Genomic DNA, 25,678 nt, shown 5'->3' on the forward strand with positions numbered 1-25,678 from the left:
GGCATTAACACATGTAATGAAGTCTGCTCTTTGCCTCAGAGTTTATTTTCTGTCCCAGACCCCTGTAATTGCACGTTTCCCCTCCCAGTTCAGATCAGACCCACTGACTGGCTCTGGGCAAAGTGTGGCCCAAAGGATGTCATTATAATCCCATTTTGCAGCCTATTTGCTACATGATCTTTTCATAGCTAACTGAGGACAACCCATCTCCCTCATGCAGCTTGGCCCATGGGAGCGAGAGTCTTCTAAAATTCATCTGTGTGTTGACTGATTTGGTGAGCGCTGGTGTTATCAGGGCCCAAAATATTTTTCCCTGAGGATGTATTCATGAAGCATGGCAGCACAGATCTTTAGTGACTGAGGCTTTTATTTCAAATGCCTATGGGGTTTTGTAGGGATTTTTAATACAAGGATCAAACTTTAAAAAATGCAGTTTCAGAACAAGGCACCACTGTTGCTGTAGTGCCCCAGGGGAGTAGGACCTCCTCATGGCTCTCGTCTTCACTTGGCCGTAGGAAAAAGGATATTGAGGCTATTTCACAGGATGGCTGAGGTTGGCTGGGGCCTCTTGAGATAGATAGCCTAGTCCAACCCCTCTGCTGAAACAGGGTCAGCTAGAACAGGTTGCCCAGAAGAATGTCCAGTTGTGTTTTCAGTATCTCTAAGGATAGAGGCTTCCTCTAGGCAAATATTTTTTTTCCAGCAAAGCTTTGCTTAACATGATGCTCACAAGGCTCCGTGTGGGCTAAATAAATCTTTTTATCTGTTCTCCTGTACCCCAAGGCAGAAGGCATCAGTGGAGGATCTGATGCTTTAAATGTTTTAATAAAATGATCTTCCACCTGTATGGGAAAGATTCTTTCATTTCAGACCAACTTAGAGCAGCATTTGCTGCCTGGATTACGCTGTTCATTTGCTTTGGGCTTCTGCAGTCCCAGAGGCACTGTGCTCCAGCTTCAGGACCATAATGGATCTCGGACATGCTTGTTCTGTTTTATAAGTGAGCACTCTGAGAGAAACGGTGCTAGATTTCCCCCTGCAAAGCAGATAGCTCAGATAATATAAAGAGTATTTATTCTGTTTCCCTGTGCACTGTCTTCCTCTGCAGGAGAGAACCTCTGTACTACAGACAGGCATTTCCTCTCTTTTCCTCTTTTTATTAACACATCAGTATCCAAGGGGGTTTGCACAAGGAAGTGCAATTTTAAGGAGTCATTCCTGCTTTTGCAGCTGTAACTGATGTGCTAGGAGGATTCCATAAGTTGTTCAGTTCAAGGGGATTTTGCATTCAGAAGGTTTGCAGTGAAAAAGCTAGGTTGGTCTCTGGTTTTCTGGGTTATGTGCACGGAGAACGCTTCTACCCACAGTGGTTGACTGGAGAGTTCATGTGAATGAAGGATGCACTGAGCTTTGCTACAAGTATTTTGAATGCTTCGGTGTGTGGATGCTGACAACCAGTCCATCTATTGGTAAACACACAGAATTGCTACTTTAGTGGTTCAGAGTTAGCTGTGGTTACTTACTGTAGCGCTGCATAACTGCCCTGCATCTTGGCCTCAGTAAAAGATCTTTTTTCCTCATTGCAAGGCTTCTGCCATGAGATTATTGCTTAGTTTTGATGAGCATAGAAGGAGGTTCAGGTAGGAGTTTTCTGTCATGTGGCTTTCTAGCCTGGCTGGATGTACCTTATGCAAGCAGGCACCGCATAACTGTAACAAAAATTTTGATCAAAAACCGGAACAAAAAGGCATCTGCATTTCCCCTCTTTGAGCCTTACATGACCAAACATCACTTTAGTGAGCAACAATGTATTTGTAAAGTCTGCTGGTCTGCAGTTAAACTTCCAAGCTTTTCCTTGATCTGATCACCTGAAGGGTGTTTATTTTTTAGTGCTGTGCTAGTGCCTCATGCTCTGAGGGCTTTTGCTCATCAACCTAAGCAGGGAATGGACCTCGCTGCAATGTATGTCGCATCAGTTCCCTGGATTTCACCGTAATGTGATGGGAAATGACGGACAGGTGTGTTGGAGTTAGTTCTCTACTGAATGTCCCAGGCAACGTGGGATGCAAGGACGTCTCTCCTCCCTTGCCTTCTACACCCACTGCAGCGAGTGATTTGGCTGGTACGGGCTTGTTAAGAAAAATGCCCCACAGCCCTAATCACAGGACTGACCTGAGCATCCCAGACCCATTCTCTGTGATTTCCATTAGCAGCCATCCTCTGAGTAGTCTTGTGGCTAAATCAGCTGCTGAGCCTCTGCAAAGTGATTTGATGAAAGCATTTTATAGCAATCGAATGAAATGTCAGTTGGATGCCAGCAGCAGGGATTGCTGTCGTGATTAATGAGATATTTAGGCATTTCATTTTGGAGAAGCTACCTGCAACACAATTCACATCAAAGCTGGTTTTTTTTAGATGGGCTTTAATAAATTAATGTTAATGTTGGTTATTTAATTATTCGTAACAAATTTGTTACAACAACTGGAGGGTTACTTTTGGGGTGAACGTATTATGAAGCCTTTCAGAAAGCTCGTGTGTAAAAAAGGGTTGTGTTCAGAGCATTTTACATTACTTTTCTGATCTAAAACAGTGTAAAAGAGGAGGAAGGGTTGAAATAACATTTAATTTGTTGAATGCAAAGTCTACTTGAATATGAAGCTTTTGAAGGTGATATTAAATGAGCATCCATCCGAATAACAGGGTGCATCTTAGTGCTACTAGAAGTAGTGAAATCTAATAAACGAAGTTATCACAGAATCATATCTTACCTTTCTGTTGTCTAGGGGCCTTTATTTTTAAGGCAACAGGAATAATGAAGGTATTATAGGAACAGGGAAAATGGTATTAAACCTTTTCAATCCTCTTTTAAGTGCCAGCTGGAAGTTTTACTATGTGTCTCCCAACCCCGTGTGTGATAAAAGCTGAGTTTATTCCTGCTTAAAGTCCAGCTCCTGCATTAACCAGTCTCTGTTACCCCTTTTGCCCTCTTCCCAGGGTTGCACCAAAGCTCAGGCAACTCCAAGACAGCAGACAGCAAGGCAGGGACTGCTGCTTTTGAACCAGGACAGTAGCCCTTAGGAAGCATCCAGGCATCGTGAAGCGAGGGATTTCACTGAAGGACAGGACCTGAAGGCACCTCCTTGCCCAAGGACAGAAACACAGCGTTACAATTTCTGCTCTTAAAAAAAGGATGACGGTCAATCCATTATTTGCTCCGAGCCACTGTCATCTGCAAATTGACTGCGGCAGAGTAGAATATTGTGTTTTCTGCCCTTGGCACTGCAAGGATGAATATCTGGAGCATGGGAGATTCAAAGGTGGAAAGGCAGCAGGAGCAGCTGGGAGTTTGTCGTTTAACTGGAGGGCAGCCCAGTGCTCTCGTAGGGGTGATGCTGGCAGGAACTGGGAGCTGTAGCATCCCTGTATGTTGGGAGCAAGCAGAGGTATGTCAGGGGGCCAGAGAACCCTCCCGACAAAAAATAAACCTTTGGAGCTAAAATATTGGCAGCTTTTCTAGAAAACAGAAGTGCTAGTGATAACACAGTTTTCCGTTAAGCTTAGTGCATTGAACTAATGAGCAGCTGGCTGGTTTTTGTCTCCGTGCATTAAGCCACAGAGCAGGATGTGGGGTTTTTACATTGCTGAGGCGATGCAGAGGCTAAGTGGAATACAAATAAAACAAGCTTAAATTCAGCTGTTGAAAATCTCTCCACTGTAGAGCAACTTAGTTTTTGCTGACCCGTAATATTTTTTTTTTTAGATTCTTATGCATGCCTGGGATTTTTAATCTCTGGAAAGTGCCTAGCTCCTGTTACATTTTTTCCCGGTCTCTGTGTGCTTTGTTGCCTAGCTCTTGCAGTTTCCGAGTAGCCATGCGGTGTTGGGCTGTTACTAACCTTCCTTCTGCACAGGCTGTGAGTGAGCCTGACAGGCGCATAACAGGCTGTGCAGAGAAATGTCACTTATTGTGGACCGGTCGGAGGGGTTTGGATGTGACTTTGTGCAAAGCTTATGAATAAACTTCTTAAGTCTGAGGAAGGAGATGCAGCTCAAACTCTTGCTTGACAGCTCTGTTTTTGTATTGCTGGGAAGCTATGAAAGACTGAAAGGGATAAAAGTCAAAAATATATAATGGTTTGGGGTGGTTTTGCTGTTGTTTCCTAAATGCAGATTTTGGAGCTTTCCTGTTGCTGGGCAGCCTTACCTGCCCAGTCACCCATGCATCATGGGCACTGTGAAGAGAGGGGACAAACCCAGCTGCCTCCTGACGTCCTGATAAAATCCTGATGAAATCCTGAGGTTAAAATGCCCTTTTGCATTTTTAAAGAGCCCTTTTCTCTGCTTGTCTGTGAAGGCAGAGGATTGCAATCTGCTGAGAAACTCGAAGCCCCTTGTGCCAGTGCTGCTGTCACAGTACCCATCTGCTTGTGCTGCCTCCATGGTTGAGAAAAGGACGCAGAGGTCTTTCGGGGTGATGCTGTTGAGCATGAGCTGGGCTGAATTCAGCCTTGCTGCACCCTCCTCTGATGCCCAGGGCGGTGTAAGCAATACAGACCCGGTCCTGCTGTCCTGTGGGGCGAGGGAAGCAGGGAGTGAGGAGATGCTCCATAAGCCAAGAGGTTTCAAAGAGCATCCACCTAGTGTGAATGTCTGGCACAGGGCTGCCTGCCCTTTCTGCCCCTCACTTCACGCCCGCTTACTTTCACTTTTGAATATGTGGATTTTATTTTTCACTGCTTCTGCTGTCCCTGCCTGCTCCTGCTTGGTCATCAGCCTGTCAGGATGGGCCAGGAGTCAGGATCCAGACCAAGGTGTCACAAACCGTATAATAGAGGAGTGGGACTGTAGCACAGAAATAAAATAATGATGATTATTATTTCCCAAATAATAAGGATTAATAATAAGGATTCGTATTTCCCAAACAGTCCCTTCCAAATGGCCTTCCTTTGTCCTTCAGCAGCATACTAGTAACTGAGGCAGCCTAGAGGAGAGGAAAAGAGGCCAGATGAAATAGAGATATTTTCCTAGTGATTTATAGCATCCTTTTTGTCCTCTTGCTCCTTGCCCCATGCAGGGTCTGCATTTCCCGCAGGGCTCTGCCCGCTCCCCGGCTCCTCTCTGCTGAGCGGGGCCAGAGCTCAGGCGGATGCTCTCTCTCGCTTTGCAGCCGCTGAACCCAGATCCAGAAGAGGATGGGGAAGCAGAACAGCAAGCTGCGCCCTGAGGTGCTCCAGGACCTGCGTGAGAACACCGAGTTCACAGACCACGAGCTGCAGGAGTGGTACAAGGGCTTCCTAAAAGATTGCCCAACGGGCCATTTGACTGTGGAAGAGTTCAAAAAAATATATGCGAATTTTTTCCCCTACGGCGACGCGTCAAAGTTTGCGGAGCACGTCTTCCGCACCTTCGACACCAACGGCGATGGGACAATTGACTTTAGGGAATTCATCATTGCCCTGAGCGTCACCTCTCGGGGCAAGCTTGAACAGAAGCTGAAGTGGGCATTTAGTATGTACGACCTGGACGGCAACGGGTACATCAGCCGTGGGGAAATGCTAGAAATAGTGCAGGTGAGGCATCGTCACTTTTGGATTTTAGTCGTGTTGTTGTAACCTCTTTGCTCTGAGATATCTGGAGCTGGAGATGACTGATGTACCAAGCTGGCTCCTCCTGTGGCAGCAGTGAATGCCCAGGGAGGCTTCTGAGCCCATGGTCCCCAATGGGACATTGCCAGCCGTGGTAGGACCTCTGAGGTGCAAATAAGGAAAGAGCCGGAGAGATGAATGGAGTGTTTTGCAGCTGGCCTGCAGCCAAAATCTTGCAGCTCTCCCTGAGGATTTGTTGTGGGGTGTTGATGGGATGAAAAAAACCCTAAATGCAAATTTCACTGACCTGATTAGTCTCAAAATTAGTACTTTGAGACTTCAAATCTGAGTCAACATCAACTCTGAATGAAAGGCTGTAGCACATCTTTGTCCCCCAAAGGCTGGTGGCACATAGCTGGGGGGCTGTACTGGGGGGACGTGCTTGCCATCCACTCTGCAGCTGAGATGTGTTGCCAGTGCACTGCAAGGGGCACTGGGAGGCACATAATGCATCCATCCAGTGCCCTGGGGGTTGGTCCTGGTGGCTGAGTGGGGGTAATTTGGGAGGCAAGCTAAGGCTGCAGATGTGCTAAAGAGATCTAATCTTTATCCACACTCTTTTAAGTTTTCCTTACCCCTCTACAAAGAAAAACATCCCCACTCCTGTATATTCATATACACATGTAGTCGTAATACAACACCCCACACGCATATCCTTAACTGAGTGTACATTAAGAGCCAGTAAGTATGTGAAGAGGTGATGTCTTAGCCTAGTTGCAGAAAACAGAATTACACGCCATCGCCTCCTATATTTAAGCTCAGTCCTGTTCGTCCATTAATCTAGTCCCTGACTTTCAGTTAAACTGACCCAGCAGTGTGGGAGCTTCCTTTGAAGTACGAATGAATACAAGAAAGAAAAATTAGAAAAGCTGCAGTTAGAAATTCCTCTTTGTTTTGGTTTTAAAAATCCCACAGCTGCCTACCAGGGTCAGCTGCCTTTTTTTATTGCTACAGGCTTAAATTCTTTTTCTGAGTACTGATGCTTTATCATTTTGTTCATGTTTTTGCTGCACCTTTTGTTTTCTCCTTTTTTTTTTTTTCAATACTCAGGCAATCTACAAAATGGTGTCGTCAGTAATGAAAATGCCGGAAGACGAATCCACTCCCGAGAAGCGAACAGACAAGATCTTCAGACAGATGGACACAAACAATGATGGTAGGATCTGCACCCAGCATCCCTTTGTAGAAATACAGGTTTTCTAGCCCAGCGTTGCTCAAAGTAGAGGATGGTATTTGGGGCAGGGGGACAGAGGCCAGGAACATCCCCACGGGTACCTGTGAGCTTTGCCTGGTCTTAGTGAGTGTCTCTAGTCCATAACAAATAGGGTGAATAAGTGGGCAGCAAGTGAGAGACTTTTGCTGTTGCAGGCTGGGAGGAGAGCAGCCCTTCATGAGTGAATCCCTATCTGCAAAGGCTTCTCTGAAACTCCCCTCAGTCCAGTGTTTTTGGATTATTTTCCCTTGGCATAGCACAAACAAGGCATGAGTTTTTGCTCCTGTTGTTCTTGACAGGGTTGCACTCCTGGTCTTACCTTGGTAATGCAGCTCAGGAATGTGGTTGGATACCTGAAAGCAAAAGTCCCCCTGGGTCTATAATGCTTATTTTCTGTGCGTGTTTATGGGGTGGGTGTGTGTATACATGTGGTTGCATGCAATCCTGCAGTGTGTCCTCTGTTGCAGTGTGCATGTCGGGGGGATGTAACAGCTCCCAAGCCAGCCTGATGCATTATCTTACAGCGTTCCTGTCACGACATCTCCACCTGAGCCAGCTCATTTTCTTAGGCTCAATAAATACAGGCAAAATTGAGCAATTTCCTCTTGCCATCAGCCTGCTGATGTCTTTCCTCTTGTCCCAGTTGAGGTGGAGCTTTCCGTCAGAATCACCCTGGCACTGGCCAACGTGGCAGCTGCCCACGTTGAAATCGGGAGCTGTATCTGACTGATGTGCTCAGCAGGAGCAAAGATTTGGTTCTAGTGCTGAGATATGGAGACCTGGAAATACATGATCTTATGTATAGAAGGGTTTTTATTTAAGAGAATTTATGGCTATGTTTTGGCATCTGCTGCTGCAACCCCTGGGGCACATTCCTGGCCGTGCCGAATTCATCAAGTAGTTTGCCTTGGACTTCAGCAAGACCAGCATTTGATGCCTGGACTTCACTTGTAGAGGGCCCTAAAATAACATAATTGAAGTGTTTATTCTGTAATAACGCAGATTTGTATATTCTGTAATAATGCAGATTTATTTATTCTGTAATCATGCAGATGTGCGACAGAGTAGTGGTCACAGAGCCTACTACGTACATCACCCATCTGCTGCGCTTTGTAGCTGAAATAAAGTCATCCTGTTCCCAGTAAAATGCCAGGCCTGCAAGCCCTGCAGTGCCCAGCAATAAACTGGACACAGGGAAGCGTGTGTGCTCTTGATGGCTGGAAGTGCTTTTCCTTCCCCATCTGGCTGTTGGACATTGCAAATAGATTTTGATTTGTGCTTTGCTTTTAAGCGTTGCAAGGAAAGAGGAAAACTATTAAGTATCCTGTTAGTTATAAGTGCTCTTTTTCAGGCTGATAAAAACTTCTAAGAAGATATTTGGTTTGGGAACATTATCTTAAAAGCCAGAAACTAGGGCAGAAGTTGCCATGTGGGTTTTTTCTGTAATTTCTTCAAGAGGAAGGTTTGCTCATTCTTTCCCACTCAACCTGATTCAAGTGCTGGCCACTGAGCACAGTCCTATCCCCGTTCCTGCAGCAGGCTGGGAGCATCTTGAGGCTGATGAAACCTGGCATGAGCTTGTACCTCCCTCACTTTGGAGGTGCATGGCCAAAAGTGGCAACAGGCAGCTGCCAAGTGCAAGATGTTCATGCGTGGGTCCTGCCTGTCTCGAGCAGAGCAGTTTGTGTTGGGTGAGGGTTGCCCTGAGGTGTTGCGTGAGGCTGAGAGTAGGATCTGCTGGGAGCATGAAGTAGATGGAAGATCATTGGATGAGGTGTCAGGGGTGCAGCAAATGCTTGTCTCCTCTGGTTTGTAGGGAAAACAGTTTTATTTCTCATTAATATTGCTATGGCTTATCTCTGCCATGGTTCAGAGTTGCTGGAGGAGAAGGGTATGGGGATTGAAGGCAAGGCATGGTTCACTTACAGGCTCCAAATGACAGTTGTGGAGGGGACTGATCCTGAGATCAGGAAAAACCTGCCAGGAGGCTGGGTCACCTTTGGATGAGGTTTGGGAGATCAGATGGGACCTTTCCTCCTTGACATGCCATGGGACTGTTGGAGCCAGGGGATGCTGGAGTGTTTGCTCTTCATGGTTGTTCCTCCAGAGCTCACCTTTTCAGACCCACAAACTGTAAGGGGTTGATATAAGTCAGTGCATCTGACCTAAACTGAAAATATATAAACCAGCAACGCTCAGAGTCGATACGTGGCAATAGGTCTCTCCCCGAGACTGGCTTTTCTTGCTGCCGCATGAAACTTATCCCATTCCTGTACACTCTGTAGCACATGGCAAGTGTCTTGTAGGGGTGGGAGAAGCCATCACTGCTTAGCCCTACATGTCGTAACAAACCATGAGAGTGCAAAGTGATGGCATTTGGGATATTTAGGATTAAAATGTTGTAGTAATATGGATGTCATTTTCAAAGAGTACATCTGTGTGGCATACCTTGTGTTCATGTGTTATGTGGCTTGTATAGTCTGATTCTGGGCAAAAAGCTGCCAAATGGGTATAAGAACGGTTGGTTTTATATTTGGTACTGTCTTTTTAAATAAAAAATAATAATTATTATGCTAGATTGTTTTTCAGAAGAAAAATGCATCTGGGCTTAAAGGCTTGAGTAGGATTTGGCTGCTGTGCATTGCACTAAATTCCCCTCAATGCCTTTGTGATAGATTAAATATACATATGTTGCTTCAGTGAGGACTTTTTTTTTTAAGCTACAGCAACGGTGAAAGCAGCAACTGACTCTTTTTTTATTATTTCCATTTTGTTTTTCCTCCCTTTCAGGTAAACTGTCGCTGGAAGAGTTCATCAAAGGTGCCAAGAGCGATCCCTCCATCGTGCGGTTGTTACAGTGCGACCCTAGTAGTGCGAGCCAATTCTGATTAAAGCGGACAGTGTGCACAGAGAATCTTGGCTTGTGTCCTTCAAGCTTTGCTCGCAAACGGATGCCTTCTCAACCATCCCTCCACACTTTGTGGATAAGATCCCATTGCCAGATTGTGTGTGTGTGTGCGTGTGTGTGTCCGAGCGAACCAGCCCTCGCTCCCCTCACTAACACCAGTGCAGCTCTCCTTCGGCAGCTCCGTTTCTGCTTCCCCATAATGTTACAATTCACTCTACACATTTTAAACATTAATTGAAAGGTATGTTTACATGCAGCTACAAAGGAGTTCAAATGGCTGGTGAGATACCACGTCACTTAGTCTGTAAGAAAGGTGATGTTCTAGTAGTTCCCAAGGAGATGCTAGGTATGACTTTTACCCAGCACAGCAGACGGTGGATAATTTATTTTGCTTCAGAAATGACTATGTAAAAAAAACATAAATTAATTTGTGGACTGAATGGAGTAGAAAGTTCAAAAAGAAAAAGGAAAAAAAAAAAAAAAGCAGCTTTCCTGGGCATGGTTCCAATTTTCTTTTTGAGGAAAATTGCTTGCACTTATCTAATGGTCTTTACTTTCTTTTAATATATATATAAATTATATATATATGGTGAAGTAAAATTTTAAATATTTAGGTCATCTATTTAAGGCATAAAGTAGAATTCGAGCTTTTGTTTCTTCTAGTTGTCTGTGATTTATTCATATCTTGGAGATTGTTTTTTTGTGATATTTATGCATTAGCAAATTGCTGTTCCAAAAGAAATGCATGACTAGCAGTTTGTGGATATTTCACTCCGTTTAATTCCTGAATGCAAATATTTGTTCATTTTTACTGTCGATCATTCCAGCGTTACTGTATTAACAAAAGACCCAAAAGGAGTTCATCCTCATTTTGTATTTCTCAGTGGAGTCCTACTTTCTGGTGGTTGCTGCGTTAAATGGCTTTTGAGTGCCCCAAGGTGACGTGACTCGCACTGCTGTTCTTGACTTGGCTACACCTCCTCCCTTTTGCTGTCGATATGTTAATAGTCTTGTGCATTCCAGTGTTATTTAATATCTGCCTAATGCCAAGAAATATTAATTGAAATAAAAGACTACTTTTCTTGTCACTGCCTGTGTTGGTCTAACCCGTGGAACAAGTTCCTAATATTGCATATTTGGGGGAAGGACAGGGCTGGGTCCTTGCCTGCTATGTCCCCACCTTGTCCAAGACGTAGGATCATAGAATAGTTTGGGTTGGAAGGGACCTTAAAGACCATCTTGTTCCAACCCTCTGCCATGGGCAGGGACACATCCCACTGGATCAGGCTGCTCAAAGCCCATCCAGTCTGGCCTTGAACACCTCCAGGGATGGGGCAGCCACAACTTCCCTGGGCAACCTGTGCCAGTGCCTCACCATTCTCAGTGAAGAAATTCCTCCTTATGTCTAGTCTAAATCTGCCCCTCCCCAGTTTATACCCATTGCCCCTCGTCCCATCACTATAAGCCTTTGTAAACAGTCCTCTCCAGCTTTCCTGTAGCCCCTTCAGGTACTGGAAGGTCACTATAAGGTCTCCTCGAAGTCTTCTCTGGGCTGAACAACCCCAGTTCTCTCAGCCTGTCCTCGTATGGGAGATGCTTCAGCCCTCGGATCATCTTTGTAGTCCTCCTCTGGACCCATTACAACAGCTCCATATCCTTTTTATGTTGAAGATTCCAGAACTGGACATAACACGCCAGATGAGGTCTCACAGCAGAGGAATAGAGGGGCAGAATGCCCTCCCTCACCCTGCTGGCCACGCTGCTTTTGGTGCAGCCCCGGTACGTAGGGTTTCTGGGAGCCTCCTGTTGCAGCTGGGTGAGTGCCTATGGGTGCCTGTGAGTTCCGCTCCGCCTCAGCTGGGTCCTAGGCGAAAGCATTTCCTTGGCAAAGACAACCGGAAGGTGACAGCTCAGTTTCTGCTAAACGCAGAGCAGCTGAAGGTGATGAAGGGAGAGTCAGCCATCCCGCTGGCTGAGCTGTTTTGACCACAAATTTCCAAAATGAAAGTATCTTGCCTTTGTCAGGTATCAAGTACGTGCTGTTGGAATGATGTTTGACATTGGTAGCGTAGAAAGCAGTTTTCCTCACGTTCTTTGGGTCTGCAGGTAGCTGCTTAAGCCTGTCCTCTCCAAAATAAAATATCAACAAATTATTTGGCCTGAGGTTAATATTAAGCATGTAATTAAGGGATTTTTGCTGTGCAGAATGTCCTAGTAGTGGTTGTTAATACTTTAATATTAAAATATTAAGAATTTTGCTGTGTAGACTGTCCTGGTAGTGGTTAGGTGTTAATACTTTAATATTAAAAAATTAAGGGATTTTTGCTGTGTAGAGTGTTCTAGTAGTGGTTAGATGTTCATACTTCAATATTAAAAAGAGAGAGACTGTTGCAATACATAAATAGAAATGCATTGTTAGGTCAGACTTGGTCTGTAATGCAGGTTCATGTCAGTGCTGCCAAGCAGAACAGCATGTTCTTTTTTTTTTTTCCTGGAAATTCAAACTTGGGATGTTAAACCAACAGGCCTTTCAACCGCAACACCCTGCTGATGAGCGCGACCCTGAAAGGGAGGTCAGTCAGAAGCTTGCCTGCTTTCCCTGGGCAAGGCCAGCAAAAAAAAGTGAAATATTGAAAAAAATAATAATTCCATGGTTGCTCATAGTGTGTCTCCAGGCTATTTGTGTTCTTGCTGTCTGTCTGCCAGAAGGTGTGGTGTTAAAGATGCTGCAGATGTTCTTACGCTAATGGCTCTTTTTGCACGGGTTGGGTAGTGGTTGTTTAGATGCATAAGGTTTAGATGCAAATGGGCCACTGTGGGCTTCAGCATTTCTCTACACTTATGAGAATGTGGAAAAATCTCTCTGACCTTATTGCAGGATGGTGCCTCTGAGAGGGACCGCAGCATTTGAATCTTGTTTGTGTGATCTTAAGAGCCAGGCATATTTCCAGTCAAGCATTGCACAATATCCTATTCTTAGGTACCAAAGATGTAAAAAGTGTTTTGCTGTAGCATTCATAAATGCAGCAGTTCTTCTGTCATCGTTCATCTGTTCCTGTAAGTGGGACTTTTGTCACCTTTTCCACTTTTTCCTGATATCTCTCCTCTTCTGGTTTCCACTTCTGTCTGGAGTGAATAGCAAGTTTAATTGGGTCTCGGCCAACTCTCTATGGCCAACTGCCCATGACACAACTCTCTGGAGGAACAACTCTATGTGGAGAGCCCCTAACCGTACCCTTCACCCTAACCCTCCCTGCAGAGAGATGGCTGTGGAGAGTTCTTCTTTCTGAGTTTAAATAGCTGTTTAACAAAGTCCAAACTCTTCATAGTTGAAGATTAAAAAAACCCCAAAACCTATGTACAAAAGCTCTTTTGGACCTTGTTTTTGCAGAAACAGAATGAGAGACTGAATTTTAGTGGTCAAAAAATTCCCATTTCTTTGATTTTATAAATTTTGCTCTGAAATGTGCTGATGTATCCGTGATGGAGTTTGCTGCTGCTGCAGGCTGACAAGCCCCTGAGCAGCCCCGTGCAGACACTGGGATTGTATCTTGCTTCCCTCAGCCCAAGTCTTCAACCTTTCTCTTTGCCTCTTAAAATTTTCCAGTGGCAGATTTGACTTTTTTAGGCTGTCCCTCACTGCTTTCCCAGCTTTTCAAGAGTTTCTTCTTTTCCAGGCAGGGTGGGTTGGCTCTGGTTTGGACTGGGGCTGGCACAGGGTATGCAAGCGAGAAGCTCCCAGGTTGCCTTTTGGAAAGTGAGCAAAGAAGATGCCCAGGAAAGGTGATCATGTGCGGCATCCCCAGGGTACTGCGGAGTTGCTCTGAAGCCTGACAAGGCTGAGCTTTTCAAAGGTGGCTTCTGGTGCAGGGAACTATTTGATTACGGGCCAGCTGAGTACTGGAAAGGGTTTTATCTGCTGCTGCCAAGAAGCTCTTTTAAGAAAATCAGACCTGCTTCAGAGGCTGAAGTTGTGCATCCACAATCACTGGGTAACTTTGAACATATTGGCTGTGCTTTGAAGAGCTCCTCTGAGGACATGTCTGCTTCCTTGGCTGGTAATGAGGACTAGGAGGGGAGAGCAATTTCCAGGCTCATCTTCCAGGATGTGTTGTTTGAGAGTTAATCCAGGTGGAGTTCAAACCTGATGGATAAATCAATGAAAAGCTTGCAGAACTTTACTGCTCATCCGTCTCCAGGGGTGTCTTGTGCAGGGGCTGACATGTAGGGGGGTTAATCACTTGTCAAGTGATGTCCGAGTGATTAGTAGAAAACTTCAACTTGTTAAGTGTCTTTGGTGTTTGGTGTTCTGGTGAATTGTAGGTTTAGTCAAAAATGGAGTCCAACTTAGCAAAAATGGACTTTAGTAAAAAAAAAACCCCAACCCATCAGACATTCCATTCTTGTCTCGCTTTAATAAGCTCTGTAATTATTTTCTCGCCACAAAGATACCCAGCACTCTGAAAGCTCTGGTTAATTACTACAAAAATTCAGGCTTTTCTGTTTGAATCGCAGGTCCTATTAAGCTAATTCAGAATTATGTCATTACCTTTCAAATTAAGTTACTGCCTGTGTGGTTGGAGCTTAACTCCAGCCTGGGTGGTAGAGGCACTTGAATTTGCTCTTGTGTTTCTGTGTGGCCAGGTTGCGTTGGCTCTTTGTTTTTAAATAAGGTCCTTTGCAACGTATTTTTAGCATTAGCCTCTGAGTAATAAACTCCTGCGAAGAACAACACAAGCATTTCTGTAGCCACCAGGCAGATGGTCTCCATGGATAGTCCCCGATCCATTGTGCAGGGCAACATATATTCATCTTTAAAGGTTAGGAACAGCCACTGACTTTAATAGTCCAGTGGGCAGACTGGCATTTTGAGATCCCCAGGCTGTGTGATAGCAGATATATTGGTGATTAACACTATAATTGCTCATAACTCTTGTGAGAGGAGAAATGGCTCATTGCAAAGAAGGAAGAGGGGAGGAGAAGGAGAACAGAGCATGTCTGTGCCTAAGATGTGCCTGCGGTGCTGGGAGCAGTGCACCTGGAAGCAGCCCTTCAGCTGTTGCTCACCTGTATGAAGTATGATGGTTTAGACCCAGACATACTTCTGAACACTCTCGTGGTCACTGATTGAAGGGCGGCCGGTGCATCACCAGAGGATTGGGTTAATCCCAGGCTGATGGCCATGTCACCCAAGTCAGAAACCACTGATCAGAAGAAGAAGGTGAGGAGCTGTCACAGTGGATGCCTGGTGCCTTCAGAGACACACAGGTAAGCCCACAACTGCCAGCTGGGCAGGTTATTTTGACAGGCTAACAGCAGGCTGGCTCTTCCTGATGGTGAAGCATATTATCCCAAAGAAAATAGTGGTTGGGCTGTCACTAGAGAGAATCTTCTCTCACCTGAGGGTGAGAAGCAAAGTCCCCTTCTTATTCCTCTGCACACATGCCCACACCTTGGCGTTAGGTGTTCCTGGGGCTCGAGTGGGTCAGGGCTGACATCCTGGGTCATGCTCAGCTCCCCCAAACCCTCCCTGCCTATAAGGCTACAGCTTTGAGCACATCTTTGGAGTCTTGTCCATCTGATAGTGGGTACCAGGAGCTGCCTCTGGCCACTGCTAGATCACAGCTGTGCTTCTGAGTCCCCACACCAGCACTGTTTTACCTTTCCAGCACTGCTTTGCCTGGGACCTTGGCAGCTCTCTTTGCCTTAACTGTGTCTGACATTCAACATGATAGAACTCTGTGCAGAAGGCGAGTCACATTCTAAAGTCCAAGTTTGTCACAGATATATTATAGTGAATATGACAAATTGCATCCCAGATGAAGTTTGCCTCTACATTCCTGCTGTGTCACCCAGGCCATTCTGCAGGTAATGAGGTGTAAGCAAGTGAACCTGTTTCTCCCTGGTGATGGTGGCTGTGCGTGCTCTTCCCCAGCAGTGAGGATGGAATCACGCTGTTGAATAGAGGAGGAACACGGACAGGTCCTGCCTTGGAGTCCTGCATGGTCGAAGTCACAGTAAAAACTCATAATTTTTCCCAGATTGGAACAGTGGTGTCTTTCCAGTGGCTATTTGCATTTTGCTCTTCAGATTCAACGTGAAAAAATACCCGTAAAGCCCAGTGTGGGTATAGATGCAGCCAGAGTTGCATCCAGGCTTTTTCCAGCGAAGTCTGGAGAAACGAAGGCTGAGGGGGGACCTTATCGCTCTCTACAACTACTTGAAAGGAGGTTGCAGTGAGGTGGGGGTCTTGTCTCCTTTCCCAAGTAGCAAGTGATAGAACAAGAGGAAATGCCCTAAAGCCGCACCAGGGAAGGTTTAGATTAGACATTAGGAAAAATTTCTTCACCGAAAGGGTTGTCAAGCACTGGCAGAGGCTGCCCAGGGAGGTTATTGAGTCACCATCCCTGGAGGTATTTAAAAGACATGTAAATGTGGCTCTTGGGGACATGGTTTACTGGTGGACTTGGCAGTGTTAATGATTGGACTTGATGATCTTAAAGGTCTTTTCCGACCTAAATAATTGTGTGATTCTATGAGTCTACAGGCCCGGTTGCGTGCACTTCTGCTTCAGAACATCTTCACTGGCAAAAACCAGCCACGTAGTTCTTCTGTGTCCTAAAACCTCTCTAATTCATTCCTTAGCTTGATTGCATACGAAGAAATTGTGAACTGCCCTGTCTGTCTGGTGCTTCTAGTGTGGGTACATGCAAGAAGAAATGCCCTCTTCTTTCCATGTAGGGATTGAGGAGTTAGGCAGGCAGCCTCCCTAGGGTTTGCTCTTTTTTATTTCTTCAGAACTATGTTGCTTCTGAGAAGTTTTCTGCTGCATCTTCACGGTGGTGAAGGTGGCGGCTGCAGGGACAGCCCACGCTTGCTGTGCTGTGGGAATGGGAGCCAGTGAGGGGTGTCTGTGGAGCAGGGCTGGTGTGCTCCTCACCTAGATCTCAAAACAAACACGAATAAAGCCAGGCAAGAAGCCAGTAAGAGGTATCAGGGGGTTGTTTAGAGAAACGCTGAGGTACCCACACTCGGAGGAGAGTGCCAGCTAACTCTCATAATTAGGATACTGGCCCATCGCCTCTTATGGAGAAACACGGAAGTGGTACAGATAATCTTGTGCCTGAAACTGGGATTTGTCTTCCATTTGGGCTGTTTCTCCAGGGAAAGATGGCCTTGTGAGTGTTTTAGCAGCAGGCAGGGGAAAGACTATGTGCTGAGCACCACAGCGTGGAGCGGAGGAGCACCGTTCTCTCAGGAACACCAGGAGTTCCCACCTGCTGCAGCCGGCAGGAGTAGCAGGCTGTGTCTCCCATTCCACTAGGGATCCCGTGCGGATTCACTGCTCTCCCCAGTTTATTGCAAAGGTGCAGTGACAAAGCAGTGGTGGGAGAGGAGACCTTTCTCTCCTTCTGCCAGACCCAGCTGGTGCAAGACAATGCCCTGCGTCTGGGGCTGCGGTGATGGCTGAACCTCGCAGCCAAGAGCCAGGTTGCTACTGATTTTCCTCTTTATTCTTTTTCATTACTTTCCTGGACCTTTTTCAGGGAAAATCATTGATTCCACTGCCGAGCGGATGCTGTGGGCAGCAGGCGCAACGCTGGCTGCTGGTTCCTCGGGGAAAGGTGAGCACAATGACTGTGTCTTAATATGCCATTAATTACCAGGAACAAAACACAAACACTGCACGTGCTTTCCTTGGAGAAAACAAAATAAACTCGGCTAATTTAGATGTTAGCGTTGCACAGCTACGGTTGCTGCTTTCCTTCTGAATTATTAATACACGTGAGGCTTACGACAAGCAGGTTTGATGCCTGCTGAAGGACACGGGAATACAGTGGCACCGAGGAGCAGGGCTGCAGACATGCTGGGGGTGGTGTAAATGCTCTAGAAATGGGTTGCAAAGCTGGCGTTCTCCCCACAGCGTGTCATCCTCCACCTGACTGGCATTGCATGCAGTGATGCCCCAACAAGCTGCTGCTGCCAGGCATCCCAGCCATGCTGGGGAGACCTCTTTGGGGTACTGGCTTTGGTAGCTCCCCTCATGCCTACTGGGGGAGTCCTATGGGCTAAAGATAACATGGAAAATGCTTCATTTTTTAAGCAGGGGTGGCTTCGGCCACCTTAAAGCCAGCTGTTGAACCCTTCTGAGTTACTTGGCAGGAGATTTCACAGCCACTCCTCACTGAGCTATCAGTGCTGTTGGCTATGCGTTGGGCACACCGGCACTGGCCCACTGGTCCACTTGGGACCTGGTGCCATCTGCACAGCCAGGCTTCCCGAGCACGCCCTCATGGGGCTCCAGCTCTCATGTGAGGATCCCAGAGTCTTTTGGGATTGAGGCATTGTGGGATGCAGCCATAAAACCTGCAAGAATGCTCAATCAATGCAACTTGCCAACCGCACGTCTGCTCAGCCCTTTAATAACTGCCAGTGCTGCTGGAAAATGGGTAAAAAATCAGAAAAAAAAGGAGTTTTTTCTTCTTTTTTCCCTAGAGTGTGATGCTTTCCCATGATGCTTGTGGAGGGAGATGCTGGCCACTCTGGATATGCTTCCAAGTGGCCTCTCCTTTGTCTACCACATGGTAACCTGGTGATGCTCTCCATGCAGCAGGGCCTGGGGCTGACTCAGTTGCTATGGCAACACCCAAAAAGGAGACAGGAGTTTAATTTTTTTCCTCTCAAAGCAAAGCAACTTGTTGAAGAGAAACCTCACCTTCTGTTTTGAGGACTTTGCCCTCCAAGTTCACCATCTCTCTGCAGTTCACAGCACCCGTCCTGGCCAGGATGCTTGAACGGGCCAAAAAGTCCCTGCTGAGAAGTGCGTGTGCAACCATGCATAGGGTGGAGGAGGCAACAGAGGGGGCCAAAGCCCCCTCTTTCTCTGCTCCCTTGTAGCAACTGTCTGGCAAACTTATTTGTGGGGCAATTGTGCTTTGCATTCCCCTGCATTTCAGGGGGTTTTGACACCATCTAGAGTACAGGGAAAGAGCCAAAGGGGACTGTGAAGGACATTTATAATGAATTTCCATATTTTGGTAGCTGATGCCAGCAAGGCTTGTGCTAGTCTTTGCATTTCCACCATCAGTTTTCTAGTTTTGGTTTCTCCTACGCCAGCCGCCTTTCAGGGCTCTTGTTTATGTTTTTAAACTTCCTTTCCACACTTAAGTCAGCACCAATTGCTGCTAATTCCCACCCCGGCCCACACCTCCATGATCTGGATGAGCAACAAATCCCTGCAAGGCTCCTTACAGCTGAACCTGCCTGCAGACAGGAGGCAATGGTGACAGCCATGCATCTTGCCAGGATGAAGATCCCTTTTTCGCACGTTCTCTCTTGATCATGTAGCAATTTTGGACATATCCAATCATCAACAATCAGCATTTTGAGTGACATGAGCTGTCATGTGTCCACGGCTTGGTAGCTGGGCATTTGTTGGTGTGGAGCCAGGAGGCTGTAGCTCCCACACCTGAGTGTCCTACTGAGTCATATCTCCTAGTCTACATTTGTCTGTGTGCGCGTGTGTTTGTATTTATACAGAGCATTGATATTCAAGTTGCTACCATGCAGGTCCCATGCAGGGCACACGGACAGGCTCTGGCACAGAGGAGGAGGCGGCAGTATGCCTGCAGCACAAGCATCGGTGATGTGGAGGTGTGTGTGGATGAGGCAGAAAAATATCCCATCCTGGACAAAGCTACCAAGGCATGGAAGTACAGGGTACCATGCAGCAACTGGTAATGCCAAGTACTTTCTCTTTCTCCAGAGCCTTCCCACAAGCTTTCTTCGATCAGGACCTTTTGCACAAGTATGAAATTCAGCAGCAAGAGTGGGACGAGTGGGCATGAGGAAGAGGATGGGACTGGCAGTGAGAGGCTAAGTGTGAGATGCAGTGGACGTGATGGCAGCAGATCACCCATGTAGGAATTAAACCCATCAAGCAAAGGGGCTTTCTGGAAACCATCCACCTTTCAGTTAACACCACCAGCAGAGGATGGAGCTGATGGCACTGGCAGCACAGTACCTTGCTGTGGTGCTTTAAAGTACTTACAAGCACTTTCCTAAGGATAAAGATAAATGTCCTGCCTCTGGGTTTACTTTGTTCTCCCTTGCACTCAACAATTCCCCTCTCTGTCCTGGAGCACGAGTCACCTCAGTCTTCACCTCTGTCAGCAGCACAGCTCTGTTTTATGGGCTTTTTCCAAAGCAAGACTGCTATTTGATTCCCTTCTCAGTAATGTGATTTAAATAACCCTTCAATTACCCATCATTTCTACACCTTATGGCAATAAGGAAAAAATAGCCCCTTAAATGAGAGAAAGGTGCTTCTAGGAAATGGGTTTAATTTCTAACAGTTTTTTTGTTAGAAGGGACTGTTCATTTTGGATCAGTTGGTTCCTTTGCTGTGGGTGTATGAAGGAAAAGGCCACAAACAGGAAAAGGTGGCACATCTCTGTGTTGTGCTTTGCACCAACACAGAAAATCATTTTCTGGCTGCTGTAGGAGGCAATGGGGACGATACTGAGGTGCTGCGTGGCCCTGCATTCTTGTGCCAACACAAGAAGGTGACAGCCACAGTAGGTATGTTTTTGTGGGATTGCCCAGGGCCCTCTAAAACCTGGAGGTTTCAGTGCTTAATTAAAAGTTAGTTGTTAATGAGCCCTGAAGGGGACAGGAGCCTGTGCCCCAGTAGCCACGAACCTCATTGAACAGCAGTCAGATTTGCCCACCGGCTTGTTTTCAGGTGATACCTTTTCCTTAAAAACAGGGGAAATAGGGGAAATCAAATTTTAATGTAAAAAATAGTGATGTTGAAAGTGTTATGACCCAGCTGCAGAGAGCAGCATGGTGGGATTGCCTCTAGGAGCCAAGCTCAAGGACGCATTCCATAGCTCTGCCCAGGGGATCAAGAGGATTTTTGGTACTTTAGAGAACTGACTGCAGCCTTAACAGACTGGATGGATGTCTTGGATAACTAAGCAGGGATTGACAAAATAATCCCACAGGTATTCCCTGTTGTGTCCTGGGAGAGAAGGCGGGGTTGCATAGTTACAACCTGAGCAAGGAGAGGTTGGATGAAATCAATGCTAAAAGACACTGGCTCTGACTTTAGACCTCACATATAAAAGGTGAATTGAAGTGAATGGATTTGACCCAGGCATGGTTTTACCTTTATGTCTATACTTTAAACTAGCAAGCATTTTTTTCCTCTCAAAAGAATGATGTTTTACCATTTATGCCACCAGCATGGCAGTGAAAAGCCAAACCTCAACAGTTCATTTCCTCAATCAATAGCTGAAACCACAGTCTGCCCTGGCCGTGGGTGACAGCCCCCCAGAATGAGGAGCTCCCACTGAAACCTGCAGGAAAGGCTTTTTTTGACAGCCTCCTAAACTGAACAGCAAGAAATTGCTTGGATAAGGCAGCACTCACCTGACTGCACCTAAAGAGCAGAAAGATGAGAGTGTAATCTCACATTTCTATCAGCCTCTGGCAAACATGTTCCCAGATTATTATCAGTACTTTTTTCAATGACTCTGGGGCACAATCTGAGAACCTCCAGACCGGTAAGCCTGATGTCTGAACCAGGAAAAAATACTGGTAGAAACTATTGCAAGTACAGGTGTTGCACATCCTCTATCACATCCATGTGATATATTAGGGAAGAGAGAAAATGTGCTTTTATAAATGGAAGTCTTGACTCATGAATCTGTCTGTGGTTTCTGCAGGAACAAAAGGGTAACGTTCCTAAATAGTTTGACAAGAGATGGATGGATGGATACAAAAGGACAAGGATGCTTGCTACTGATACAGGATTGCCTAACATAATCAGAGATGGTGCAAAATATTGCAGAAGTGTTTCTCCACATTGGTGAATGGGCAGTGAAAATGTTAGTGAAACTACCTATTATTAACTACAAAAACAAAAAAGGATTTAGGAAAAAATACCTCTATTTACTCATGCACTTTGAGGTCCAAATTAGCACAATATTGGCATCACTTTGTAGAGATCTGAAAATCTCGGCTCAATGCTCAACTTACACCATGAATAAGTGTTTGGGGAGCCTGTGGGTTTCAGGTATTACTGGACGGGGTTTCTTCAGCCTGAAGAAGAGAAGGCTCTGAGGAGATCTTATAGTGACCTTCCACTACCTGAAGGGGCTACAAGAAAGCTGGAGGGGGACTGTTAAAAATGGCTTGTAGTGATAGGATGAGGGGCAATGGGTATAAACTGGAAAGGGGCAGATTTAGACTAGACATAAGGAGGAATTTCTTCACCATGAGGATGGTGAGATGCTGGAACATGTTGCCCAGGGAAGCTGTGGCTGCCCCATCCCTGGAGGTGTTCAAGGCCAGGTTGGATGGGCCTTGGGCAGCCTGATCCAGTGGGACATGTCCCTGCCCATGGCAGGAGGTTGGAATTAGATGATCTTTTAGGTCCCTTCCAACTCAAACCATTCTATGATTCTATGAAAAGAGTTCCCTGGTCACCACAAACATCATGTGGGGTTAAGCTGGCCTCCAAAACCTCCTTCCTCTGCTCAGACAAGACTGGTCCTCCCTGAACAGCTTGTATGTCCATGTTTCTGTGCCCTCAACTCCTCCTGTGATATTTAAACTTTAAGACTAGTTACGTGGCAGCAGGTACCTGACTAAATCACGTACAGTGTCGGTGGTACTCATGCATACCAGTGGTAAATAGCTCCACAGCTGCTTAATGCCAGCAAGGAACATTTTGTTCAGCCCATCTTGACCCTGCAGATAACAGTTCAGCGAATCTGCCTTGGTAATTTGTGTAACAGGCTTGTACCTTTGGCCCAAGGCTGGAGACTATGCTAAGCATCTGCCAATGGACTCCTGTGAGTGACGTCAATACTCTTTTATCTTAAGTCTGGTACTGGCTCAGCTGCGTCCATCTCTCCCAAAGACAAATTGTGCTTTATTGCATGGTATTGCTCAGGGCAGAAAAAAAAATCTCACTAGGCACCAGCAACTCAGCACTTAAAACTCTGAGTAATAAATAGCTTGATCGGGGCTGAGTTGTGTTCCCTTCCACTTTGTCTTTCCTTCTCCCCTATCTGCTTGCACACACACTCTCCAGCTCTCTGGAAGCACAGGGGGGGTTGGCAGGATGGAAGCGGACGGCTGCATGGTGTCCCTGGGCATTTCTGGGACAGCATGTAGGCTAGCGGAGATGTGCTCTGCTTCACTGCAGCCCCACTGGCATCATCTGCCCAAGCAGGGTGGTTTTCTTCTCCGTGAGGGGCCAACAGTGAGAGAAACTCATCGCTTCTCCCAGGACACGTCTCAGGGTGCATCCAGACCTCAGCTTACACCCAGGCTAAGCCATTCAGCCTGGGCATAGCAATGACCTCCGCTTTCCATGTGCAATAAGCACTGGAAGACATCTGGTTCCAGCCCCGCTCTGGTCATGAGGTGACGGTCTGGCCCCAGGAAGGGGACACAAGCAGGAGTGCAGGGAGCTGGGTCACTCAGGCTCATCTCATAAGCAGATATTTAGGGAGCCCTCACTTCACCAGTTCACCCTCACCTCTCAGCAGCAGCAGATAGTTCAGGGAATCTCCTGCAAATCCATGGACTTGGTGTCCTCAAGTAGAAGAATACCTGGAGCTGCTGGCACTCCACCTGGAGGGATGTGTCCTGGGCAGGGCATGCTGGTGCTGTCTGCTCTGGACTCTTCTCACCATCCTCCCTGCAACTCAGAGGCAGAAGATTTAAGGAGTTACTTCCCTGCAAGCACTGTTTCACCCTAGGCTTGTCTCAGTGCAGGTCAATTTATTTGCCAGTAATAAATAAATTCCCCCTCTTCCGCCAAAAAATGAAGTGTGCAGGCAGTAACCACAGCCTAGGGAAGGTCCCAGAGCTGGAGGACTTCTGCTGAGGAGCAGGTGGCAGCAGACACCCAGTTTTGGGATTAAGGAGGGAGCAGGAGAAGCAAGGTCCAACACGGGCTGCTGCTGCCATCTAGCCCTGCCACCACCCCAGTGCAGCACAGCCCTTGCCCACAAGCCTTTTGCAGCCTATTTTCTGTGCAAATTGCTGGTTTTCTGCATCTTTCCTCTTCTGAGCCACCAAGGAGAAGGCAGCTTCTAAGGTCTCTTCGTTTACCCTGCCCTTTTCTGAGACTGGTGCCATAGCTGCTGCAGACCTTGGAGCCAGAACACGCAGCAGCGTGGTGGTCAAATCAGAGCTGGATGTGCTGGCTGCTCTCCCGGCTCCCCAAGGCCACGGGCTTGCACCCAGCCACTGCTGTGGGCCCACACCAGCCGGGTGGCATCCTTCTGCCCAGCAGATGTGGACATCGGAGCCATCAGATGATTTAAGAGGTCTTTTCCAACCTAGTGATTCTATGAGGTGCTGAGGGACATGGGTTAGTGGCAGAGAGGAATGGTTGGACTCGACGATCTAAGAGGTCTTTTCCAACCTGGTGATTCTATGGTCTCCCACCACCCTGCCCAGGGACCAAAACCTGACTATGGAAACAGCTTTTGAAGCCGTTTGCTTCCTGCAGTGTCTGTAGCTATTGGCTAACCTAGGAGGTGAACGGTGGTCCCCAGGCTGACAGGCAGCCCATTCTGCTGGGGACAGTGGGGAACAGCTTCATGAAGGTGAAATGCCACTTTATGAGCAACAGGGCTCCTTTGTGAGGAACCTTTCTCACCTCATGGAGCAGGATGCTCTTTCCTTCGTTCCAACAGCCACAGTGTGGCTTTGGTTTAGCATCCACTACACTTTCTGCTTCCTCCTCCCCTGTGTTTTGAGGTAGGAGTGGGTCCTCTCTCCTCAGCAGCTCCAGCTGCCCGGTTTAGATCCATTTTAGCACTGGAGCACAAGCACTCCCTAAGCATTACCCCACCAGTGGGCGGACAGCCAAGGAGCTGGTGGTGTTGGCAAACCCCACTGCCGGACTGAGGGGACCGCGCCGTGGGGCTCAGCTCCACCGCTCTGCCTGACCTGTGAGGAGCAGAGCGGGGACAAGTCCTCTAGGATCGGAAGGGACTTCAGGAGTTTTCTAGCCCAAGCACCTCTCCAAGCAGGATCAACTACAAGATCAGCCCATGGTTACTCAGGACTTTGGCTTCTTTGTTCTCGAAAGCCTCCAGAGATGGAGCCTGGCCAGCCCCACCAACAGCCTGGTCCCTTCCTGGCTGTCCTCACGGCGCAAGTTTCTCCTTGCATCCAGCCTGACCTCCCCGGTTCTAGCTTGCGTCCGTCGTCACTTAACATCAGCAATCCTGCAAAGCTACTCTATGAAAGATGGCATAAATTCCGTGGATTTACTTACACTCCAAAAAAAAACCCCTCTGACAACAGCAAACATAAATGAACCCCTTAATTAATTAAACCCATAAATTAACCCAGGAATGATAGAAGAGAATAAAAAAGTCACCGAAATAGCTACTGGAAGAGCCAAGCCTTGGACTGGGCTCCAAACAGGAAGATGTGAGCTGACAGGATATTTGAGGTAACAGCCTTAATGAATAAATTTTTAAAAGCCACTCATTTTGAAGGTTTCTGTAAATTAAAACTCTCAAATCTTCTGTTTCCTATTTCTGTTAAGAGATGGGGAAGGAGCTTTGTTTGGCTGGGCTATTTTCTGAGCTGTGCAGTAGTTTATTACTTTTACATACTTTTCCCTTGTACTTTCTTATTTGCACTTGTCCTCTCCAGAGAAATCTTGCTCATGCTGTGGTCCAACACTGGGAGTACGGGGTTCATTTGAAAGCTTTCCATTTCTCTCCTTTCTCCTGCCTTCCCTGGCTCTGACAGACAGAGGGGAGCTTGATTCTTTTTTTTTGAGCTGAGCCCCATCTTGAGGGCTTTTGCTTGGCTAATTAGTGACCACATCCTTATCTCCCTTGATAAGAGGATCTCCCTTGGCCCCAGTCA

The 25,678-nt window shown here is 46.7% G+C and overlaps 1 protein-coding gene across 3 annotated transcripts in view; it reads left to right on the forward strand.

The window, feature by feature from the left end:
• The window catches only part of HPCAL1 (hippocalcin like 1), a 66,250-nt gene extending 55,396 nt beyond the window's left edge, over positions 1–10,854 (forward strand). For 2 of the 3 annotated variants that reach the window (XM_054063143.1, XM_009559642.2), the window contains 3 exons: positions 5,168–5,570; positions 6,696–6,801; positions 9,649–10,854. In XM_054063143.1, the coding sequence (XP_053919118.1) occupies positions 5,193–5,570; positions 6,696–6,801; positions 9,649–9,746 (582 nt within the window). In that variant the 5' untranslated portion in view covers positions 5,168–5,192 and the 3' untranslated portion in view covers positions 9,747–10,854. Of the gene's footprint in view, positions 1–5,074; positions 5,571–6,695; positions 6,802–9,648 lie in introns of all 3 variants that reach the window. The other variant, XM_054063144.1, reaches the window with a different exon arrangement.
• The last annotated feature ends 14,824 nt before the right edge of the window (positions 10,855–25,678 follow it).

The sequence above is a fragment of the Cuculus canorus genome, chromosome 3 (genome assembly GCF_017976375.1).
Source record: "Cuculus canorus isolate bCucCan1 chromosome 3, bCucCan1.pri, whole genome shotgun sequence".
Lineage (NCBI taxonomy): Eukaryota > Metazoa > Chordata > Aves > Cuculiformes > Cuculidae > Cuculus > Cuculus canorus.